Source organism: Tachypleus tridentatus, chromosome 6, assembly GCF_004210375.1.
Source record: "Tachypleus tridentatus isolate NWPU-2018 chromosome 6, ASM421037v1, whole genome shotgun sequence".
Lineage (NCBI taxonomy): Eukaryota > Metazoa > Arthropoda > Merostomata > Xiphosura > Limulidae > Tachypleus > Tachypleus tridentatus.
The window spans coordinates 63,200,900-63,227,669 of NC_134830.1; the positions used below are offsets into that span (position 1 = coordinate 63,200,900).

General features: G+C 33.9%; 1 protein-coding gene and 1 non-coding gene across 2 annotated transcripts in view; both read right to left on the reverse strand.

The window, feature by feature from the left end:
- The window catches only part of LOC143251626 (G-protein coupled receptor GRL101-like), a 38,728-nt gene that overhangs the window by 6,036 nt on the left and 5,922 nt on the right, over nt 1-26,770 (reverse strand). The window contains exons 2-12 of the mRNA XM_076502892.1: nt 24,926-25,037; nt 23,985-24,059; nt 19,359-19,430; nt 18,742-18,813; nt 14,471-14,542; nt 12,092-12,163; nt 11,789-11,860; nt 11,389-11,460; nt 5,659-5,857; nt 4,031-4,687; nt 696-864 (exon numbers count right to left, since the gene is read on the reverse strand). Coding sequence (XP_076359007.1) covers nt 696-864; nt 4,031-4,687; nt 5,659-5,857; nt 11,389-11,460; nt 11,789-11,860; nt 12,092-12,163; nt 14,471-14,542; nt 18,742-18,813; nt 19,359-19,430; nt 23,985-24,059; nt 24,926-25,037 — 1,644 coding nt within the window. The remainder of the gene's footprint in view (nt 1-695; nt 865-4,030; nt 4,688-5,658; nt 5,858-11,388; nt 11,461-11,788; nt 11,861-12,091; nt 12,164-14,470; nt 14,543-18,741; nt 18,814-19,358; nt 19,431-23,984; nt 24,060-24,925; nt 25,038-26,770) is intronic.
- Nucleotides 3,118-3,189, reverse strand: TRNAD-GUC (transfer RNA aspartic acid (anticodon GUC)). The gene has a single exon. It is a non-coding gene; the product is annotated as a tRNA-Asp (tRNA).

The following is a 26,770-nucleotide window of genomic DNA, read 5'->3' on the forward strand; positions in this document are numbered from 1 at the left end:
TTCCAACTTTTATACTACACGATAACGTAGATATATTGGTTTTCATTTTTAAAACAAAATCATTAAAATATCTCTGCCCCTTTTCCTTCTTCTTCTCTTGAATTAGAAAAAAAAACACTTTGGCTTCTTGATTACGACAGCTTACTGGATAAAGTAATGAAGTGACTTCACTTTTCATAATTAGGGACGGCTAGCACAGATAGCCCTCGAGTAGCTTTGTGCGAAATTCCAAAACAAACAAACAAACAAACACTTTTCATAAGCGTATAATACGAAATACACTTCGGAATAATAAGTTGTTGATCCTTCATTTAGCCCCCCCCCAGTGGCTCAGCGGTATGTCTGCGGACTTACAACGCTAAAACCCGGGTTTCGATAACCGTGGTGGGCAGAGCACAGATAGCCCACTGTGCAGCTTTATGCTTAATTCAAAACAACAACAATCCTTCATGTAATTTTATTACATAATAACAACCGTGAGTAGGCTTAACTCTCTTGTACTCGAGCCTTTCATATTATGCTTTTGATGCATTAAATTGAAATCTTCGCCACCTAGTTAGCTATGCAAACAAAGTCAGTCCACGATAATGAAACATGGGCGCATTTTTTTAAAACATAAACTTGAACATTATTCCATTGGTTCTAATGATATATAAGTTTCTGAAAACAATATTTTTCAAAACAACCTCTCTCACCAATGATGGATTTTTGAGAATCGCCATTCATTGAATTAATAAGAGAGAATCGGAACCTGGATACTCTGCTTCGAGCTGGACTCAGGAAAGGAGCCGTTGACAGGGTATACAACAAAGGGTTGACAGCAGCGTTGAGAGGAAGCACAAATACAGCAACCCATGCAAACACCTGCAAGTAAAACAGCACAATCTGTACTACTACTAAACGTTCTAAATAAGCACATGTACCAGTAATATTAACAATATATATATATATACGAATTATTTAACATTTGGAAACACCAAACATTTTTGTTTTTCTTTGTAACTAAATTCAGTAGTTGTTTTCCCTATAACATAACTGGACGTTTCTGAAAAATACACAAATTAGAAAACACTTTGAATTCAATTGCGTATGTATATCGTTTTTCAATCGCATGCGTGTGTGTGTATATGTAATTAATTAATGCATATTTGTGAGTTATTATTCTAGAATAAATAGCAAGACAAAATAATGTAAGAATTAATTACCTACGCAATATTTCGCATTAAGTTGTCAAAATGTTAAGTAAGTAACACTTGACTAACGATCAGCGCTGTGTTCTTTGTGTGTGACCAAATTCTGGAAAACGCGTTACTGGCTTTGACCAACAATAAGTATTTTAAAATATTGAAAATTTGGTATCAAAATTCAAGGTCCTATGATTTTATATGATTAATTACGCGCAGAACATAGTACGAAGTTTCAATAATGCTTTAGTTTTCAGTACTCAAATCAGTAATCTAAGATTGTTTTCGTTGTTCATTATATTTTGGCCCGGCATGACTAGGTGGTTAAGGCGCTCGACTTGTAATCTGAGGGTCGCGGATTCGAATTCCTGTCACACCAAAACATGCTCGCCGTTTCAGCCGTGGGGACGTTATAATTTAACAATCAATCCCACTATTATTAGTGAAAGAGAAGTCCAAGAGATGGCGCTGGTAAACAATGGTTTGGTTTTTGTTTTTATTGAAATACCATGATGTATGTTTATGATCGATCCCTGTCCTGTCACATTCTAGCACATAATTTTAACCGAAAATTTTGCTTAGCTTCATTAAATAAGTACACAAAAGTACACAACTGAGGCGAACGAGCAACGGAAACATGCACCAGTGTTTGAATAATAAGCGTTCAAGAACAAAGAAATAATATATTTGATTTTTTGTTGTCTAATATACTACAATAACAAAGTGAGATAAAACGTTTCTAAATGCAGAATTAAAAGTATACAAACTTTCTGTGTAGGAAGTTGTATGTACCTTCAAAATATTTAGCGAGATATGCAACAGTTTTATATTATGTTTTAAAAAAAACATATTAAGAAGAGAATTTTATGATATTAGCTGAACGAAAATCAGCAGTTCTTAATCCACGTGGTGTTTGCTATGTTTTTTATTCATTTATCGGTTTCTTATGAACCCGTTAAATGAACATTATCATTTCGGAATTTTCGCACAAAGCTACACAAGAGCTATTTAAGCTTAGGCGTCTCTGGGTGTAAAATTATATACTAAAGGAAAGTCAGCCAATCAACATCACTTACTTCAGTTTTTGGGCTATCCTTAAGTGACTGAATATGGGGACTTTACACGGTTTCAAAGTGCTGAGAGCAATTTTTTCTAGCAAAGGACAACGAACCAAGAACCCTCGGATTCATAATTCGAGAATGCTAACCACTAGTTATACTTATATATACAGGAAAGAATAAAACAAAAAAGTATGTATTGCATCCAACTTTCTTTGGTCCAAACTAAGACATGTAGCCGTAGTTTGGATAAACAACGACCCAGACTTCGATATTAAAGACATATTTGAACACTATTTACTAGACAGAAGACGATAGGTAATATATAACTCTTGGAAATGCTCGAATTGTTCATAAGACCATATGTTAAACGATGAGATATGATGCGACGCAGTACACCAAACTGATCAAATTTCATCGTATGAGCGGCTTCAATTACTCGATGCACTCGGCAAACACAATTATCGTGGGAGACATGCACCTGAATTTATTTTCACACAGAAGAAATATGGAGACGTATATAGTGGAAGGAAAAATAATTACAGGTAGCGTTGATAGGAGGTAGTGTAAACTAATACGGATTCTAAGCCTTGGTCACAAGTTTCAATGAAAATTTATGTTTTGTTCAAATTGAAATACCCGAAATATAAAACAGGTAAATAAAGAAGATACTCATTCATTTTTTGTTTGTTCACAGTGTAAAAATAAATGTAAATTTACCATTGTTAGGCTATTATAAGTTCAACAATAATAGCATTAAACATAATTTAAAACATGCACAAACATCTAGAGAGACGGAGAGAAAACATTAAACGTTCCAAGTTTCACTGTGTCGGTATTTGGGTATTGATGTTGTTAAATATAAAATATACGCCCTCCCCGGCGGGGAATCGAACCCCGGTCTCCCGCGTGACAGGCGGGGATACTCACCACTATACTACCGAGGACCCGTTAAACGTTTCAGTAAATTGTTTATTTGTTTTAATCTCGCGCAAAGCTACTCGTGGGTTATTTACGCTAGCTGTCTCTAATTTAGCAGTGTAAGACTAGCGAGAAGGCAACTAGTCATCACCACCCACCGCCAACTTTTAGTTTTTATATAAAACCAGTTTACATGTACTGATTTAACGCCCCCACGGCTGAAAGCGCGAGCATGTTTGGTGCGACCGAGATTCGCACCCGCGATCCTCGGATTACTAGTCGAAAGCCTTAACACGCTTGGCCATGCCGGGCCTATTCAGTAAATAAGTACAAAAATTAATTAACCTTTGTTCAGTGTCCTTTACAAACTAAATATTCTTCATTCTTCTGAGAATTTGATAACCTCTTCCTATCTTTACTTTTTGTTTTTCTGTCTATTGTATAATATTCACTCCTTTGTAGTTTATCTTATTCGCTCCCCCATTATCTAACCAGCCATTTACTCACTTTACTTATGTATTTGCTTTTATATGACTATTTTTAATACCACACACACCCTAATTCGTTATCCACTTCACACTTACCTAACTAACTGCCTACATAATTATCTACCTTTTAGTTTCTAAATTGTTGCATAGGTTCTCGCTCATTCATCAGATTTTGTGTTATTCGAAGAATGGATGTGACACTGAAATTCCAGGCAAAATACACTTCAAATTTAAGTTTAACTGATTATATTAATATGATGGATTTTCTCACCCGTCTATTTGCCTTTTCTCCATAATTTACTGAATCGCTACATCAGTCTTAGCTCAGTGTTTATCATTTTAAATATCAAATTATCGAGCTAATTGAGAAATGACCTACTTGCGGAGGTATGGTTGTACCGCTGAGCGATGCTACTCCAAGTAGAATTATTGGCATCCAACAACAGAAGTCAGTAGCCACTATAACGGTCATCCTTCTGGCCATAGTAGCTTCAACCCTTGAGTCCCTGGAGCGAACAGCAGTCTGAGTTTTCTTGGCTACACCAAACATCCAGGTATAGGCTAATGCTATGACAGCAAAGGAAACGAAATTGAGAGCCAGAAATATAGATACAGAATATTCCCAGCCATGTGATCTTTCTGGTGTAATATGTAGGGCTAAGCACACTCCTGAACGACCGTAGAAATTTGAAAAATAGTTGATGTCTAACAGAGGAATTCCAGCCAGAAGAACTACCAATACCCATACTGCAAACATGATCAAAGACATCTGTTTCATATTCATCCGCTTCAGGCGAAACGGAAATATTATACACATGAAACGATCGAGAGTGATAATGGTTAAGGTCAAAACAGAAAGCTCACTAGACAGAGTGGAAAGAAAACCAGCGAATTGGCAAAGAGGACTGTGTTTCCAATAGCTATCGTAGATAAAGTAAACACCTCGATAGTATGTGTCTACAGTGGCAATAATGAGCAGGTAAACTCCCATAAATAAGTCTCCTATTGCCAAGTTAGTAATCAGGAATGAATGTACCTGAAAGGAATAATTTTAGTTCGTAAAAATATATTTCAATTTTTATAGCTTTATAAAATTCAGTATTCATAGTTATGTTTAATTCTTATGATTTTATCTTGATTGTTGATACTTGTTGTTTTAAAATACAAAGCAGAAAATAATAAGAAGTGACACAAATAAAATATTTAACGTATACAAATCTGTGAGCATTTTATTTCCAAGTATCTTTTGTGCAGAGAAAGTTTATAAAATATGACCATAGATGGGAGTTATGTTCCTATCTGCTTTCCTGTAAAATACCGACTTATGAACATTTTTTTTTCAAGAATTCTTGTACTTGTTCAGTTAAAAATAGATCAGAACAAAATAAATGGTAAGTCGTGAGCGAATAAGTAACCCTTGATGGCCCGACAAGGAACCACAATTTCAGTCTTATTATTAAAATATCGAAATGTATAACATTTGTAATTTAAAATAACGTCATGTTTGTAATCCAATTTAAATGAAATACTTTCATCTCAATTTACACAAATCTTATACTAAAGGCATATCAGTTCAGTAACTTTCAAAGTTTCTGTTTACCCTTTTTCAAAAGTTTTGAACTCAGCCAATAATTTTTGTAACATTTGGAAACTTTGTTATATCAAGGAAAAAGTGGTGATATTGCTTCATTGGCTGTTGTTCTATTACTAAAATTGATTGGTATAATCGAATATTAACCACGATAGACTTTAATATTATTAATATTATTTGTGATTCGTAAGAACACAGTTTTCTTCAGGACGAAGATTAATTGGATTATGGTTTTAAACGGACCTAGTGTAAATTCTTGTTATTTATAAACGAGTTTTTAGTATACCAAAATCAATTATTTTTAAGGTGTTAATTTCAAAACGGCACAATAATCATTACGTTTGCAGCTAATAAAACGCCTTAAAATAAGTGATTTTACAAAACTAGATATTCAAGTTTTAATAGACACAAAGAACCTTGTTGTTAATTCTGTAAAGAGACCTCCAAATGATAACTAGGGTGTTTCCAGCTAAAGCTAGCACTCCGAGGAACCAGATGCAGACTCTTAAAACCGTGTTTGACATAAGATCTTCGCACGATGAGAATTCATCCGGTTTAGGGTAACACTCGATCACGTGAGGCGCCAGGCAGCAGAAGCGGAACTCGTCAGTGTCCCTAAATTGTAAAAGTAGAGTTAGTGACAGTAACCTTGATTGTAATACAACTTTTCTAAAGAGTAGTTAGTGTGGTCTACCGTATAATTGCAGTATACATAAACCTGCTGTTTGATATAAGACATTTCTTTAAACGTTCGTCCATATGTTTTTACATTTACTTCTAGGATACCCTTATAAAGACATTGATTGACTCTGCATGAGTATACCCACTATTATATTTATGAATTCAAACGTTTGTTGAAATGTTTTGATTTTCCGATGTACAAATTCACATAATCGTATTTGTTTAACAACTCGGAAAATCTCCGGAACTTGTAAGACATCTAGGGACTAAGAAAGATTTAGCTTTTGATAAGTTAAAAAGAATTATAACCATCTCATCTTTCCCCATAAATGTAAGTAACACAACGTCATTCTTAAAGTCGTTTGACCTTAATAAAACCACGCTTCGTTATAGGATAAAATACCAATATAGTAATAAATACAATAACAGAATAACGGTAGCAACTTATATCAGAAGGCAGATGATACATACAATCTATCAAAATAACAAATCAGCTATTCAATCGGGCTAAAGGTAAGCTGAGTACTAAGCGACAGTACCAATGGTTGCGCTGATACATCATGTAAGGAGTGTTTGTTCTGCAGGAGGTAAAATAGAGCTCCAAGTGTTCAAATGTTACCAGTGGCATTTTAGATGTATATTGTGTTATTGATTTTCTGACGTTTACGTTTTCTAATTACAACATATGCGCTTTGTTTTTCAGCAGTCTCATTCTCTCAGACTGTCCATGAAGGCGTTCCAGGGCTTTCACCTCACTAGTGCTGTCAATAGAGTCGTGCTCGAGTTGATAGAGGAGCTTTTCTTTACCACTGTGTATCATAACACAAACAGCCAGGTGATAATCTTACCATGTAGTTGCCATTCATCTCGGGTCCAACCATTTATTGGTGGAACTGTCTGTTTGCGGTTTGTTGCTTTCAACAATCCAGAAGGAAGCTTGCTTTATGGCTTCCAACTTCATCCTTGCATTCAACAATCCAGAAGGAAGCTTGCTTTATGGCTTCCAACATCATCCTTGCATTCAACAATCCAGAAGGAAGCTGGCTTTATGGTTTTGAGCTTCATCTTTATGCTCTTTGTTGGAAGATGAAATACACCACCAATGTTATGCAGAACGTTGTTGGTTCATGAGACGATAAATGCAAGGATGATAAGCGATTATTTACCACTGTTCTTAAATAGGAATGGACAAGCCTTTTCCACTTCGCCCAATATTTTCACTTTCTGCATAGACTGATTTTCATAGATCCCAATGACTCCCAAAGTATATTCCACATGGAAACATGTACGATGTGGTAGTTGTAGAGCACCTGTTCACCCGTCTCCCAAGGCGCCCCGAAGAGAATCCCTTATATGGTTGTTGTCTGCTAGGTTTCTGTTGAGTTAGAGTGTCTCAATTAAAAAAAAACACACAACAAAACAACAATGGCTAGATTTTAGAATACATTGTCCTTACACTGAATATTCCAAGCCTTTAACCATAAACAAGCTGAAGTAGCTGTATTTCTAGATGTTAGGCGTGCCTTTGATTCTGTTTGACATAATACCTTATTGTACAAATTATCCAAAATAAAATTCCCATTAATCTTTATTTGTTGAATAGCTAGTTTACTATCTGATAGAACGGCTAAAGTTAAAGTAAATAACAAATTTTCAAACCCATTTAAATTACAAGAAGGTGTTACACACGGATAATTCGTTAGTCCATTACTCTACGTTTTATTCATGAATGATATACCGTTTTCTGAATTGTACGTAACTCACGTGTCACAATACGCTGATGACATTGTACTTTGAAGCAGGTCGAGTAACCCATTTGACAGCTGCACGTAGTGTTCTTGACCTTTAACTCAAATTTAACGTGGACAACTCACGTAAAAGACATTAGTATTAAAATGTTTTTTTCTCGAGGTACTCCCTTTTCCTCCCACATCTAATTTATGGGTATTTGAATCTTTATGTCCTCACCAACTTGTCGTATTCGTACGTTGTTTGTTTGTAAAAAAATGTCTTGTAAACTAGGTGTTCGTTGACTTGTTTCGCTTCCTGCTTACTGACATAAGTTCTTATTTTTGAACGGATTATAGACGTGGGACTGAGATATACTTACAATACGTTTGTAATACGGCTACACACACTGCAAAACAAGATTTCGGAATTCGTGAATTACTTGTGCATATAGCATTCACAAAACATGAAAATAAAAAACTCCCATTTCTTGAGTTAATGGCTACTAAGACACATAACTCATATAAATAGGAGTTTATAGAATAATCAGTTATACTGGTGAGTATAATTCAAACCATCACAATCTCAGTTCTAAAACGACGAGTGTTGTGGACTACCATGTTTTCAGAATTAACAAAATGTTTAATTCTAGAAATTATGAAAAGGAATAAAAATATAACAACCCTATTTGGCAAAAGATATCATGAACACGTGATAGAAAACAAAAGAAAGAAGATGTACCCGAAGAATAAACAGTATAAAAAATTACATACCCACACATTATCAGAGACCACTCTGACAAAATAGAAATAGCACGTAAATAACATAAAGTCAGAACACTATTAACAAACTACAACACAATACAACAGCAGTTAATCCACAGAAAGCTTCCTGAAAGACGGATAGTAAACACACAACTCATATCATGTCATGTTCATGTTAACTCTGAAATAAAAGGAACAAAAAAGTTAGATTCAGAGTTGTAATAGATATACAAGACTCCGTAATTTCCATCTAGTTACATTATTTCATGATGCCACAGAAGACGGTCATACGGTAAAATAGAAAAATCCTAAAATGATGGGATATAAACTACATGCGATAAGGAAAAAATTAAAAACCTTCTACATAGCTGTGATTGATAACATTCGCAGGTAACCCTCGCATAAAATCCAGTAAAACCTCAGTTACCTTTCTGAAAACATTAAAATATTTAGTTGCATTAAGTTCAAATGAGAGTAACTCCAAACGAGTGAATTCTAGGACTTCCAGATTAACAGCCAAAACGCCAGTTAAAAAGCATCCAGTAATTAGTATCTAGTAATAAAAATATTAATAATTACTTCATATTTATAGTTGAGTGACGAATTAACCATGGCAACAATTAAATCATCTGGCACAGATTGTCGGTGTTTACACGATGTCATCTGATGAGTTATGTTTATATTTTATAAATCTGTCTCCAGGTTACGTACATTAGTCTTAAATATACAAACAATCAAATAATGAATGAATATGCGAAGTAATGTAATAGAAGCTAAAACTTGCAGCTAAATGGTACACACATATAGACGTATAAACGTTGAAGTTTATCAGGTTCATTTATTGCAAATTATAAACTACATACATTAGATAATCAAGCTAACCTTTTCTATTTTACAACCGTATTTACCTCGCTCTGGTTTTATAGACGGGTTTAGGAAGTTTTATTGTTTATTATAGAACTATACGTGAGAAGACAGTGCAGTTTCATTACATTATATCCTGTTTATTATATTTATATTCGTTCGTTGGTTGGTAGTTGAGTGTATTACCTAACTTAAATTATAAAGTTGGAGAAGATATAAGATCTGTACATCACCCTTTTCGTACATTATATCTTAATAATTGGTATTATGCTATTACTACTATGCCTATAATCAGCCAATCATGGTGAATATTAGTTTAGCTTTGGCGGTAGTAGGTTTAAGAAACAAGGCCTTTCTCGCTTTTACTGTTTTTCTACAGCTGCTTCTACAGCAATTTACTTGTGCAATTTGAAAGTTAACTAATGAAACAAGATATTATTCTCCAATCCCCTTTATATTTAAGTGCTGTTTTCATAGTTACCTTCCTCGTGATTATATCCTTCTTAGTTATCCTGAAACTGGAATTATTTGCTTCCAATATTTTTGTATAGTTGACTAAACTACATATGTGTATATTAGTGTTAGTGCTAAGGAAAGCTTGGAATTATACGAATTTCATAACATGAATCACGCAATATAATTTTTTGTATGATATTTCTAATTATCTAAAAAGCTTTACATCGAAACTTAATTTAAATTTTACAACTAATGTTGTTATTCAAAACACGCGTTTGGCTGTTTAGAATTAAGCACAAAGCTACACATTGGGCTGTCTATGCTCTGCCCAACCGGTTATTCAAGTGTGATTCCTCAGACATACTGCTGTGCCACTGGATAGTTAAAAAAGAAATGAGAAAGTTTTAAGTAATATAAAATTGAGGATAACTTTTGTGCATTAATGTGGTTTAGTCATTATTGTTTTTTTGGAAAACGAGAATAATTATTTACCCTACTTACCCCGCCCCCTTTGGATTAGTGGTAAATTTACTGACTCTCAACGCTAAAATTTAGGACTCGACTTGCCTTTATAGACAGAAATCATTTAGTCCATTATTTGGCTTTGAGCTAAAGAAAAAAACAAATATAATCTATTTGTATATTCCAAATTAGCTTCAGTATAGACACATTTAACTTTTTAGTATACATCAAGTTACCAGCATCTCGGCTTGACATGGCCAGGTGGGTTAAGGCGTTCGACTCGTAATATGAGGGTCACGGGTTCGAATCCCCGTCGCACTAAACATGCTCGCCCTTTCAGCCGTGGGGGCGTTATAATGTACGGTCAATCCCACTATTCGTTGGTAAAAGTGTAGCCCAAGAGTTAGCGGTGGGTGGTGATGACTAGCTGCCTTCCCTCTAGTCTTACACTGCTAAATTAGGGACGGCGAGCAGAGATAGCTTTGGAGCAGCTTTGCGCAAAATTCAAAAACAAACAAACTATATATAATAAACAAATGGCATGTTTTCACGAATATACTGTAAACTATTATTAACCCTAACAGTCTTTAAAGTTATCTTGCGATATAGCTCAATACATAGTAAAAAATAAAGGTTAAAATTATAATTGTTTTTAATCAATGTATTAAAAACAAAAATCACTAAACAAGTGATGGATGACCATAATGGCTTGTAAGTCATTATGTCTGTCATAGAAAACAATAATTGAGGTGGTTTCTGTCGCCTTCCTCATCGGATGCTGTTATATTGTTTGTATTACCTAGATAAACAAAGAAAATGAGTATACTGTTGCAGCAACTGGGCACAGACTCGAACCCTTAGGTTGAAAATCTGGTAATTTGGCCACAAAGTTTGTCTGGTTTAATCAAAATATTTACTTTCTTAAATAGTGTTTCACTGCTAAAGGATACTCAAAACGCCCTCTAGTATAAAAGTTAATATGAACATGTAAAGAATAACAGATGGTTACAAATTTTGTTTTAAGAGGTTCGGCCTTCCAAAAGTAAATGGTCTGTATAGTCATTTATTAGGCTAATGTAAGGAATTTTTAAAAAAACTTGCAAGATATTTCTTTTGATCGCTTCGTAAGAAATAACTGGACTATTGAAATTCATAAATATTGCAATAAGATAATTCAAGAAACTTTCTTACAGATTTTTTAATGCTCTGAGTCCAACGAAGACTCGACTTTCCATCGTTGCTATTCTATTGTGAGTCAGATCTCTGAAAGAGAAAAAAAATACGTTGTCTTAGATGCTATAGTGTAACAATAGTACAATAAGCCCAATGTATATTTAGCTGTTCATGTAAATAATTATTGTTTACTAACCTACTTGTTTAGTGTATCTATGTATGGTTCAAACTACATTTGATTAATTTTTCACAATATATTTACATTGTTTTACAATATTAATTTCAATATTTGCATTTGCGAAATAAATAAGAAACAGAAACCGATAAATAAGTAAAGATTGGTAGAGGTATACCTCAGTGAGAAAAAGATAAACTGTCTATGCAACGAAAGTACAAGAAAAGTTTGAAAAGGACTCACAAAGAAATTAGTTGTTCCAATCCATTAAAAACTCCATTGACCAAACTCACCAAGTTATTGGAAGACAAATCTCTGTATAAAAATAAGATGTTTTATGTTCAAGTCAAAACTAATCCTTTAATTCAGTTAAGCTTTTATAGTATTTATACGTTAACTAAACTTGATTTATATTCATCAGATGAAGGCTTATATATCACTTTTTATCTTTTTCTTCATTTGAAACTGTTCTTCTCTTTTTTAAGAGGTGAAAAAGACATTAAATACGTAAGAGTAGAAGTATTTTGGACACCCTGTGAAACTTACAGATGAAGAAGTGACCTGAGTCCAAGAAAAGCGTTACGGGATATATTCATTAACATCTGGTGACTCAAATCCCTAGAAATAATCATAATAGTAACTTAGTAAAGTATAGAATTCTTTCATGGCGATCACAAATATTTTAATATAGACTATTTGAAAGACATCATCTTTAAATATGGTTTACCACCTTAAATGGTTCAGCGCAAAGTCTGAAGGCTTTTCACACTAAAACACGTAAACTTGTGATTAACTACTAAAACAAAAAACAAACACACAATTTACATATTTACATCAAGTCTGAAACACTGGTCTTAGACACTAAAGTCACTTTAGCAAAAAAAAAAAAAAAAGAAAACTAAAGTAGTTTGCTTATTAGTTTTATTTTTACTTTTTACTGTGTATTTTTCCAGGTCAGTCAGCAATTCTAACGTTATTGTTGCTCGACGATCTGAAAGTTTTCCACAAAATCATTAAGGAATCTACCGCAATTATTTTGATACAAGTAAAAGCCACTGGAGACTTTTAACATCTAGTAACCATTTTGCAATTAACAAAACTTTCATCCAATAAGGTGCATGGGTGTTGAGGAAACTTCCAGATGTTTTCCATATTTTTTCAAGATAATTCCAATGCAATTAGGTAGACATTAAGACTTATAAAAATTAAATGAATAAGTTTATTTAGAATTTTATTTAAAGAAAAAACAGCCGTGACTCACAATTTTTTGGGACATTCTTAACTGGCCTTTGATTTTTTTATTAGTTATTATTATTATGAAGGATCCAAAGCATATATCAACATTTCAAAAGTTTTGTTGCTTTCTTGTGAATAATTAGAAGCAATTCAAAAATTAGTGGATATAAAAACATATATATACACAGCCACTACTGAAAATTACCTTGTATACAGCGATAATGATGTTTAAAAAATTGCATCTGAAAAATTACTTGTCCAACTGAAGATACCAGCAGCATTTTCAGAATTATAAAAATTTTTTATTCAGAAACGTTTGAATGTGGCATAGAGTGGTTTAAAAAGGGTCACGTAGATGATTAACACCCTTTCTATCATTTACAATCAAGATATCAAGTTCAGCTCTTATTGAAACGTCTGCAACTGTAATAGGTTATTAAGTTTAACTCTAAATAAAACGATTCGAGTTTAATATCCTCAGAACTATGTTCATTATATCTCTTATATAATAGTGATGTTAAGGAATTTTCAGATTTCTTATACTAATCTGTAGACATTTCATCTGAGAAACCGGAAAGCTAATAGTTTTTTGTTGTAATATTTGCTATTTTTCTGAATGAAAGGTTTGTGATTCTGTCTTCTATTAAAGCATCAATTTGAAGTCTTTTAACGGACATTTCTTGGGAGAAGATGACAGAATTTCTGGAGTTGTCATATTTGTCAAGATAATAGTGGGCCCAAAGGATGTTTACCATACATGTTTCACCATCATTGGCCCTATTAAAACCCAATTTACAGAATGGTGTACCATTTACCATTCTTACTGGCATGCCCGTGCTGGAATGGCGAGATTTGATAGTATTATAGTTATTTTTCATACTGTAGTCTGTGACTTGTCATATTTTCAAGCAGCACGTCTCTAAAAGGCACTTCTCAGTATGGCTTTGGATATCCTGACAAACTACTGCTACTGTTTCACTAATACAAATGACTATCCAAAACAAATAATATCTCTTCATAAATACAGATGTCTCGAACCAACGAATTAATGTTTTTGGCATTTTAGGACCATTTTAAGGAGCAAACTTTTGTCTATTTTGTCAGTGGAACTGCTTTTTGGCCGAAGAAAAACTGCCATTATTATTACTACGCAGTCGAACAACAGTTGCACGATCCTACACATTGGCATACGTTGTATTTCAATCACACTTTTCGTATTGTTGAAGGAGAAAATAAGAAATAAATATAATAAAGGCTATTTTGTGTGAAATCAATGCAGAGATTCTATAACATGGTTTTGAAACATCTTATAACACTTCAAAACCTTCCAAAATATAACGTATGATTCTAAATGTGCTTCTGATTACATTTTGTTCCCTCAGCTACAAGAAGTACTCTTAAGACATGATCACTTAATTACGAGATTTTCCTTATAATTATCCCTTAAATATTCACGGTCATATTACAGCAAAACAAAGAGCAATAACTATGCAATTCGGAGCAAAATAAGAAAAACAGTTTCAGTTTTTAGCTATAAAACAATTGATTCAGGCATTAATGTGGAGTTACTTCCACCATTTTTAGGTTATTACACTTTATCCTCAAATAAGGTAAAACATGAACGTTCTAAAAATATTTTCTTAATACGAACAAAAATAAGTAGTACAATAAAAATGTTCTCAAACTTACAATGTTTTTAACGAAAGTAGTCCACTAAAAGCTTGCGGATGAATTTCTCCAATGACATTTCTTTTCAAGTTACTATGAAAAAACATAAGCCATTCACGTTATTTAGGTATCGTGTTCAGTTATCCACAGGCTAATAAATGTGTCACAAAACATCATCTGTGTGAAACCAGATGAGTGCTATTTTATTTTCCAAATTCATTTATGAAACTGATGTGACAGAAAGAGCTTTCCCCTGTGACTAAGAGATACGCTTGAGTGCTTAAACGCCTCAAATTTGTAGTTTAACTCCTGCAGCTGACACAGCGCAGATAACATACTGATTTACTTTGCTGTTTATCGTTTAAATCAGCAATATAAACTTAAACGAGTAGTTATTAATTCGCTTTCATAAACATATTTGTAAAAGTTTTACTTCTTCGTTTGTTCTTCTCACTATTAAGTCGTTCGGTTTTACAACTTTTGTAATAACTTCGATTTTGCAATTAGGAGTGTATATGTTTTTCTTTTAGCAAAGCAACGTCGAGCCATCTGCTGTATCCACCGAGGAGAATCGAATCCCTGATTTTAGCGTTGTAACTTCATAGAATTATAGCTGTACCAGCGAGGGACTGTATTTAGGAAATATCGTTTACTATACTGCAACCATGTTTCTAAACTTATAGACCATCTAAAATTTTGTTATCATTATTTCTGTATTGTTACAATGTTAGAGCGTATTTTTTAAACAGTAGAGCCACATCGGGTTATCTACTGTGTCTACCGAGAGAAATCGAGCTCCTGATTTTACCGTTGTAAATCCATACACTTCCCGTTGTCCCAGAGTGAAAAGGCACACATTTCAAATATGATTCTCTGTGCAAACAAATACTCAGATTGCAATAAAATATTCTGCGTATGGAAGTTATATTTCCTAGTAAGTAAAACATTTTATGTTTATGGATGTTATGAAACATTACAAATAAAAGTTTAGTTTATGATATCATATTTTACATACAATACATTTGTTCTCCCGCTAGTACAGAGGTAAGTCTCCGGATTTACAACGCTAAACCAAGGGTTCAATTCCCGTTGTTGGGCTCAGCAGATAGCCCTATGTGACTTTGCTATAAGAAAACACACACTCACATCCAATACATTTAATAAGGTTGGGAAACTTACACCTAGTAAGAATGAATTACATTTTACTGCTTTATCAAGAGAATATCACGTAATTTTCTGGTGACTTTACGTTTTGGTGATTACTCAGTTTCGGTTATTGTTTGATTGGCAGAGATATTTAGTACATGCAACTAAAACAGTTAGAAGGAAGAAGGTATATATCCTGTATTATCAAACAAAAATGAATGAAACCCCAGAGCTTTCCACAATCGGTCCTCCCTTAAAACGTACTGTTGGTGTGAACATGCTTTGAAGTCACTATGAGAAAAATCTTTACACTAAATAGTAAAAAATTGTCATTGGTCACTGTTCAAATCTTCACCTTATGTAACCGTACGACATTTTTTTTCTGTTAGTGACTATAAAACATGTTCACGTCAACATGTTTGATGCTTTTCACCATGATTATAGGTTCAGCTTATCTCTCTCTTTGATTAACTTGTATTCAAGGACAATGATGAGGAGTGAAATTCTCCTAAATTTGTATTACCTAGTAACACACATTGAATTGTCGCCGAGAGCATTATAAGTGACCTCAACGTCATTTGCGACCTATGTTCAATGCGACCAAAGACAGGCGAGTATGAATGAACGTATAAGAAAACCACAAACAATACAATATGCATTACTTAGAGCAACCTATTAAGTAAAAAAATCCAGATTATTAGAATATTTACAAAAATGTATTTAAAAACATTGGTGTGAAGATAACTTATTATGTGAATTAGACCACTATTGCATATATGATAAAATTAGCCCTAAGCGCCTCTCAACAATTAACTTCTATCATAGAAATAAACTAGCAAAAGTCTTCGATAGCCGCGGCACTTGAGATTCTTTTTAGCAGTATTGGGTTAAATTAACCTTCGAGATCACACTTTTTTCATGTTATTAGTTATGACAGCAGTACCAAGCATGGGGCATGTGTATACTTGATTCGATTTTATTATTCATTAGAACCTCTACCAGGTTTGGTTTGTCTTGAATTTCGCGCAAGGCTACTCGAGGGCTATTTGCGCTAGCCGTCCCTAATTTAGCAGTGTAAGTAAGACTAGAAGGAAGACAGCTAGTCATCACCACCCATCTCCAACTCTTGGGCTACTCTTTTATCAACGAATAGTGGGATTGACAGTTACATTATAACGCTCCCACGGCCGTAAGGGCGAGCACGTTTGGTGTGATGGGAACTCGAACTCGCGACCCTCGGATTACGAGTCGAGTGCCTTAACCACCTGGCCATGCCGAGCATTAGGAAGGATTAAATTAGATTAATCTATATCTTGGGCATGATCAAATGGTTTGATCTTTTCAGTCATAAACTGTAAATAGATCTCCAATCGTCCAAGAAATGACGGAGTTCTGAGCCAATTAATTTTACTTGAAAATTTCAGAACCATTTTACGAACTGTTACGCAGCTGCTAAAAATATATTAAAGCCACTTCTAACCTTAATTTATATTAACTGAAAATAGTATTTTATGTGCAAGGCTCTCGCAGTAATTAAATTGATAAGAAATATGTGAAACACAAGGGGAAATTTTCGCGATGTGCATGTGACTTTGGGACAATAACGATCAAAGAGAAAATCATATCGTAAAGTTCCTTGATTACTGTACATGAATTGGGCTTTGAAAGTGATTAGAGTACACAGCATACCTCTGATTCTTATCCTCACGCTGTAATTGAAAGAATATTCTACAAATGTAAGCTAACAAATACAGGGAGGGGAAAAGTTCGAGTCAATCTGACCCTCACAGGTCCACCAGGAGAATCTTAAACCATTAAAGAAGGAATGCTTTCGATGGGAGGACTTACTGCGAAATGATAGGTTTACGATATATTGGGTCTTATGATACAGTCTTTAACATACGTAATCGGGATAGATTTTGCGTTGGTGTTAAAAAATATATGGTGTTATGCTCGAACTTTGTAATAAACCATTTTGAATAGGAAATCATTACGATCATAGAATGTGTAATGAAGTCCCGCACAGCGACGTTACAGCTTTCTTGAATGCTATTTATTAAGCAAAGTCGGAAAGTTTAGATTTAAGTTTTAAGAAATGAAACAGGATCCCATATAACGCCATCCGCTGACTTGTCAGAAGTATGCCGCGTTGATGAAGTGACAGAACCATTGCTGTCACTGTATATTTTGTAAAATGTTAGTCTTTCAGAACAGATAATGGTACTTTTCCGCTATACAATAAATATCATAAGTGCTATAAACAATAAATTATATAATAACGAGCATATATATATTATACTATGTAAATTGTATAATAAGTGCCGAAAAATAAATTTCAAAAACTATATTAATAAGCATTGTATTCATATAGTGAAAACTTATCATTTGCAGGGGTTTAACAGAAAAGACTCCAACTCTAATCCGTTTGAGCTTGACACGTAATAATAATTCATTTAATAAATGGTGTCCCAACAATGCTATTCAGTTTCAGTTCTATTGTTCATTTGATTGGAGAAAACTTTACAACAGAGTTTTGGAGCATTTAGTTTTTTGAAGTAATTTTATACACACAACTCAGTATTCCCAATGAACATTCACGGTATTCTTCACCACCATGGCCAGGTGGGTTAAGGCGTTCGACTCGTAATCTGAGGGTCACGGGTTCGAATCCTCGTTGCACCAAACGTGTTCGCTCTTTCAGCTGTGGGGCGTTAATAGTGACGGTCAATCCCACTATTCGTTAATAAAAGAGTAGCCCAAGAGTTGGCGGTGGGTGGTAATGACTAGCTGTCTTCCATCTAGTCTTACATTGCTAAATTAGGGAAGGCTAGTGCAGATAGCCCTCGTGTAGCATTGCAGGAAATTCAAAACAAACAATCAATATATAGAAATATGCAGATACAATAGTAACAATGGAGAGTTGCTTGAAATGTAAGATTTTTCTCGTTGACTAGGCTAGAATCAGGAATTCGTTTCCCCTCGGTGGACTCAGCATATAGCCCAATGTGGCTTTGCTATAAGAAAACACACACTCGTTGACTAGAAAATTGTATACAACAAAAATTTTAATGACACAATTCTCCTTAGCTTACAATACGGTTAAGTACTTTTTAGCTCATAGAAACGCTAGTCAAATGTTTACTCACAGTGAGCGGAGTTGTCCTAGTCCTTGAAAAGTATTTGGAGCTAATGATGTCAATAGGTTTTCGTCCAGATACCTAACGACGTAGAGACAACGAATATACAAAAAACACTTGAACAAGGCATAAAAAGCTTTATCTTTTAAACTAACTCTCCCTCTTGTCTTACAACCTCAGCTTCCTTTTTGTGCTTCAGTTATTCTTTAGTTTGAGCAAGATAAATCCTACTTATAGCTGTCGTTCAAGTTGATGTTTCAAATTACACGTAGATCTTCAACACGTGAGCGACTGTAAAGATTTAGCATCTTTCTACGTATCCTCAATACACCTACAAACACGTTTTGTACCTAGCAAGAAAGAGCTCCAGAAACATGTCCTGTTTCTAAAAAATTTTACGTTATTAAATTACATTAGAATTTGAAAATGGATAAATAAATTATTTGCAATTCAGAACTACCATTCAGTCTTCGTTTTATAAATATATGTATATATTCACTTGCGAAATAATGCAGTATAAATATCCCTACATAGTTGCAAATATAACTCTAACTTTCGCTAGTATAAAAACCTATATGTTGAATATGAACTAACAGATCGATCGATAGAATGTAAGCCTTACGTACAATATCTTTAGTCGCCATAAGTTACGAAAAGTCCTTGACGAGAGATTTGTTATTCCGTTTCTTCCAAGATCTCTGAAAAGAAAAAAAACACTTAGTTATTGTTTTGACTAATAAAGTAAAAACTTTTATCTTGTTTATATGTAAAAACGGCTGGTATGGGTTGAGAAAGTTTTTTATGTAGAGGAACGAACAACGTTTCGACCTTCTTCGGTCATCGTCAGGTTCACAGGTTGATTCGCTCCTCTACATAAAACATCTTCTTTGCCCATACCAGCCGTGTCTACATATATATTTTTCTCTACAAGTGGGTTTTCTCGTCATCACGGATTTTATCTTGTTTGTTTATTTCAGAGTTTTTGTGTTAAGATATATAGAGGGCTATATTTGTCCACAGCCGACCCTAATTTATGAATAATAGACTAGAGAGAAGCCAGCTACCTAGCAACAACCACGGCTAATCCTTGGACTACTCTTATCTGACCGAATAATAGGATTTGATTGTCACTCTTTCAACACACACATGGCCTCAAAGCTGGTCCACCTAAATTACCGAAGACTCAACCCAAAGGTGCAACAGTTGATGATCTAAATAGTTCCTGTCAGTTGTGAACACTTGACTTCCTTAAAGACTACAAAGAAAGAAGATTCACGACAAGTTGTTAACTACCACGACTTATCAGTGTAAAAGAAGTAATAAAATAGATAGTATGTTTCACTGCACAACAACCTTTTCACTTGCAAATTGAACAAAGGACTATAAACTGATATCAGAACTTTTATGTCGACATGAAACATCAACAGATTACCTGATGGCGTTTAAACAGTCAAAAGAATTAACGTACCACTTAAAAATGAACCAAATAATTAATACGGAAGGGCTGGAATTGACCTAGTGGTTAGCGTGTAGGGTTAACTAAAAAACATAAGGGTTAGTATGACCGAAGCTGTTCTAAACAAACTTGAGAACTCACACCGCTCCTGTAAGGCCTACGATACCAGCAGTATGGCAGTGGGGGCTTGGCAATAGAAAAAAATTATGTAGAAATTTTTAAGTTTGTTTTTTTTTCGGTCCACGAAAACGTACACTTTGGATCTCATGTACTCTGCAATCAACGGTTTCACCGAAATAGTGATGTTGTTTTTGATCCGATATAAAACATATAACATATAAATCTGTTTGAATGAAAGTTTTATATGTTTGCTAATTAACTGTCAGACTGTTGAGCTGTGCTGATAAGAATGTAGAATTACTGCGTGTACTCAGACACCTGGGAAGAGACCTACAACGTTCTATTTTTCATTGCAAGTAGCAGTGTATTAAATCAACAGCAATGTGTGTTTTTCTTATAACAAAGCCATATCGGGCTATCTGCTGAGCCTACCGAGAGGAATCGAACTCCTCATTTTAGCGTTATAAATCCGAAGACATAGCGCTGTGCTAGCGAGGGGGGCATCAACAGCAGCAGAAAGCAGCTTGCTATTAAAGATTTCTAAACATCTCAAGATATTTTGCAACTGCAAGTAGTAGGATTGAAAATCACGAAAAGGCATTTGTAAATAAAAAAGGGCATGCAGAAGAAATTGGGCCTGGCATGGCCTAGCGTGTAAGGCGTGCGACTTGTAATTTGAAGGTCGCGGGTTCGCGCCCGCGTCGCGCCAAACATGCTCGTTCTCCCAGCAGTGGGGGCGTTATAATGTCACGGTCAATCCCACTATTCGTTGGTACAAGAGTAACCCAAGAGTTGGCGGTGGGTGGTGATGACTAGCTGCCTTCCCTCTAGTCTTACACTGCTAAATCAGGGACGGCTCGGTGCAGTGGGCTAACAACCTACTCACTTAAATACTTGTTGAAGAATCCGCAAGCGATTGGGGCCCTACGTTCCTAGATGGAATCTAATGGTGATAATTAATTAACTATGCAGAAGAAATTGAAAACGTTAATCCTGTTTACTAAAACACATCTTTTGAAGTTCACATTACGTATTACGATTTCAAACAGCTTAAAACTGAGTTAAATTGTAATTTAGATTTAAAAGTTAGATAAATGTCGATATGTATCCAATCTATGATACTTGCGAAGAAGATTGATACAGATAGTTTCTTTTTTAATATACAAACAATACTAAAATTTAAGATAACAGTTATTACGTATAAAGATCTATGTAGCAAAGTTTAATAAACGTATCGAGTTGGATTCTGGTCTGGAACTTCTTTTGTGTCTTATTGAAGGTTCACGATAAGCGAATCAATTTCGAATTGATGTAGGTACAATGCACTTAATGGGGAGCTAGCTAACTCTATATTCTTCGTTGGTTACATGTCGAGTTTTTAACCGTTGAAGTTATATGCTATCTTCGTAAAAATACTAATAATATCCAGTGTCAATCGGTTGAAGTTAAATGGTTTTAAATGTTCAAAAATTATAAACGTTATTGGTCAAATATCTGATGTTCCCTATTAATAAGTGTTAATCATAATTATAGCTTCCGAGGTTTATAGTATACCAATTACAGCAAACCAATAATATATACTGTCTTGGCGCGTCGTGTTGGTTACATTTATAGGCGTGAAGAGAGTTTCTAGAAATTTCAGTCTGCACAACAATATAGACTATATACCAGTATTTACTTACACAAACATATTTTTTTATTCTTACACTTGAGAGTCTTTTAAAACTTTAGTGAATAGGTGGGAGTTTCGCAATACGTATTTAACAGTATACGTTACATGCATTTCTAAATAAAAATTTAACTAATATAAACATTGACGTTAAAATAGATATATAATAGTAAATTCGTCACAAAATTGATTTACCAAACATTGAGGTAACTCATATTAGTTCCCCTATTGGTTTGCGATAAGTTTAGAGATCTACATAGCTAAAATTTGGGCTTCAATTCTCGCGTTGTAGCCTTGTGATTAATTAAGCAACAACAAAGCAACATAACTGTGTGAAGAATTTTAGGCCTTTCACTAAAAGTGATTAAATTAAATGCAAAAGGTTTATGGAAGCAGATGAATAAAAACAGGTTGAGCTCGCAACACTTTCGTCACATTGAGAATTCTTTTAACTTTATTCGTCGCTGTTGTTGTTGGAATTTCTTTTTAAATAACATTTATTAAAATCTATCCGAAATCAACCATGACACATCCAATAAAGGAAAGACTCGTAAGAATGTCGATCGAGGACATAAACTACAGAAAAATTATACGTGTAACAAGTGGATTGTGATTCTGTCTCGATTAATGCAGGAAAAATTGAAATAAAGGATTTCTAAAATCATTGAATTGACGCTTTGACATTTCAACTGTTATTGTAACATTCTTTGAGACTACAATAAATAAATAAATTTCATTGGTAGTCCTACATGTTTTATTTTTGGCATAACGGAAAGGAAAATTTGAGGAAATAAAATCAGCAGAATGGAAAAGTGCCTAGTGTAGCAGAATAGCTATCATAAGGCTAAAAGTATGTCAAATCAAACAACGCATTTAATACGTAAACAATTTGAAATATATTGTGTCGATGTTTTAAGATTTTCGTGCTGAAAATCCGTATCAATAATGTACTGGAAATTCTAGAATTTTGTTTTTTCTGATAATTTAGTGAATTAAATAAACTTATTATCCATAACAAAATGCAATAAGAGCTAAAGTAAAGTTGTTTATCGAATATGTAATTACAGTAGGTGAGGTACCAACATTGTCTGAAGTTTGTCTGTTTCATATCTTACGTCGGTTGGTTTATTTTAATAACACAAAATGTGCTAAAAAAACAACTAAAAACTTCTACTTTTTTGTCGTCCCTAATTTTAAACTGGGAACCAGAGGGAAGACAACCATTTGATAGTACCCGTTACTTGAAACGGCTATTCTTAGCCAAATAACGGAATAAACCGTCACACTTACAACTGCTCAAAGGTGAAGTGTATTTGAGCTCCCTGGCTCTCCAATCTGATACCCTAACTACTAGGCTACGCTCGCCCCTAGCAGCAGGTATCATAAATCATTTTAGTTGAACATTTAAAAGAAACACTTGCTATGATGAATAAATGTTTATAATTTCGACCACTATTAATTTTTCGTTAACAGAACTGAAGACAGTGACTAGTTTACTTCACTTCAACTCAATATTTTATGATGAAGCATATTAGACGTTGGCGTGGTGAATTTTACAACGGGACTAAAAATGTTACTTACAGGGAAATATGTTAACAGAACAATTTTTATATTCAAAAATAATATTTACGATTAGCTTGATTTAAATATGTTTTTTACGCTGCTTCAAAGAAATATGAAGATAGGAAAGAAAACATTTTGTCTTTCAACAACAAAACTAATTGAATGTTAGAGATGAAATAATTGATAAGTTATCGGTAATTGCACGAAATCGATTAAGCAAAAATTGTTACACTTCACTTTCATAATACGTACATTAAATGCCTTAAAAATAAATTGGTGTCCACTTACAAATTATATTTTATATCCGATTTGTAATTTATTATCATAATATCGCATTATAAGTTATTTTTAAATACATCTTACAATTTGACAAATGGCTCAAACTCTTACAAATACCGGACTCAAGACTATTTAGACTAAAGATATATATTTCAAAATTCTTACAGCATTCTTGTTTTTCCCATGGTCGAAAAATCTTCAGTTAGAAAAACACCGTTCAGATTATTGCCTCGAAACAAGCTTACAAAAGAAAGAGGAAAAAGGTTTTACTTTTACCTAACATTCTAGATTGATTTAAATTATCTTTTTAATTTACAAAAATGTTAGACATTACATAAGCAATAAACATTAGAGCGACTACTTGGAGTAAAAAAAAAACAGCACAGTCCGCTTGGAATATTATTCACAACCTATATTTATTTCATAATAGATAAAAATCTATAATAGCAGAATGTAAAAAGTTTATGAACTGCATCTGTGTAGTGTTTAGAAGTGGACAACGTTTCGATCTCAATGCTTTCATTACTGAGAGCGAAACGTCATTCGTTCTGACACTGTTATACGACAATACTTCAAATCTAGTATAATATTCATTGCCTTAATATCTGTAAAACTATACCTCTACAATCTGTAAACTTTATAGACTTCTATACAATTCTGCCCTTTGAAATAATTAACTACGTAACCAAATTCACATGCCTCTAATAATATTTATAAAACACTATCGTTTATCAGTAAGTCACAATAAATCTTTTATATTTTTGAAATAGGAAACTAAAAAAAATCGAACAATTTATTTTCTCAGCCCCAACATCTATAGAAATATCAAATCACACATCTAGATTGTTAGAATTAGTTTCATGATTTAGTTGTCATTTCAACAGTCTTACTATACATTTGTTTACATGACGTACAATTTGTTTTCTTTCTAGGCAGGGGTCAACCAAAATAAAATATAATAATAAAATCAGTAAATAAACTATAATTTCATGAAATATGATTTCATTTACCGTCCCTTTGGTAATTGAAATTGAATATATCTTTCCCATCATTTAATCTTTGTGAGCATGCACTACATTATATATTATAAAGAATACGGGACTCACAGGCGTGAAATCTGGTTCTCTATATTTTTTGGAAATGAAGTTAACCCAACTTCGCTACAGTTGATGGTGATATCGATACAAGGACAGCGAGCTTCTGATGAACACTGGAAAGCTATATGACAATAAAAATCAGTAAGATGGCAAAGAAAACGAGAGGTTGCTATGATTTTGATGAATGAAATGTACGTATGTGATAAGCAAAATTATGACTGATTTGATTTTGAATTTTGCGCACAGCTTCACAAGGGTTATCAGCGGTAGCCGTCCCCAATTTAGCGGTGAAAGGCTCAGGGGAATTCAGCTTGGACCACTATTTTACCAACGAATAGCACGATTGAACCAAGATATTATAACGCCCCCACGACTGAAAGTGCGAGCAAATTGAATGAGAGATTTGAACCCGCGACCCTCAGATTGCAAGTAGAGCGGCCTAACCACCTGGCCATGCCGGGCCACAATTGTGAATTTAGCGAATATACTGTTGTGTAAATAAAATATCGGGAATTGTTTTTAAACCATACAGAAAACATGAACGGCAACCAAATTTTATATGACAGAAGCCTCGGTTAAATCTATGTAATTTGAGGAACAGAATATTTACGTTGCTACTGCAGTATGCAATACCGCAATATATTTCCCGCCTTTTAAGTTGTGAATGAATTACAAGAGTAAAAGTAAATCTCTTAGTGTACATGGTGGATAATAGGGTGTTTCTGACTGGTTGCTCTCCCCCTATTCAATATTTTATAATTTTTGATTTCAGCTAATAGCCTCAGTAATTTTGCCATAAATGTCAGAGGTGTAAAGGACAAATTTATTTGTCCTAGCGAATCGAGGGGTTGTTCGCCAGAGGTGCACTCATTATGGCTGAGGTCAAGGGCTATAGAAGTTCTTATATTCTGGATTAAATTGTGTGCATTATTCTACCTTTGTTTTAAGAATAAATTTCGTTATTTTTACGCATATATTGAAAAGTGTGGTACCTACCCCTTCCGCCCCTCTCGTTTTACACCACTAAGTAAAATAAGAATCACATGTAAAATCCTTACTTACTAAAACACTTTACGGTAATTTAACTTTGTGGCTCATATTATGTATGTTGTGATTTACACAGAAGCGTGGAGTGCAATTAAACAAACGTTTATTGAAAGTTATAAAAATTTTGCTACTTTGTTTAATAAAGATGTTTTCATGTTTTGAATTAAAAATAGAATATCAAATTTATAATACACATACTAACTAGTTCGCATTAACGTTTTCACTAGATTAGAAAATCCACGATTGTAAATCTTAAGGTTCGATTATGAGCAATGCACATATATTGTACTTACTCTCTGAACCAGTTTAAGGTATTATACTGAAATAAATAGGAATGATGCTTCACTGCGCTGTTGCTAAGAGATAGCGAAAATAAAATATTTTTTAATCAGATGTATCAATATCCATACGACATGACACTGTTAGTTACAAAACGAACTCTTAGTATCACACTAAGATGGAAAAACGAAGATCTGTTAAACTGAACCAGTCATGTGGTAAGACGAATTTTATTAGGCAACCATAAAGTAATCTGGTAAAACATATTGTGGAGCATAGCAGTAAAACATTCAGTGTCAAACATAATGTTGGCATGAACGTGCTTTGTCTTCACTCTGAGAAATACCTACACAATGGATAGGTGAAGTGAAGAAAAAGTGTCATTCGGCCGTATCAGTTCTTCACATTATATAGTGTAACCCAATAATATACGTTCATCAAAGTGTACATTGAACTGGATCTCTTTGGAACTTACACTTCCAAATCAACCAGTTTTCGAAATACTAACTGTATTTATTAATACATTAA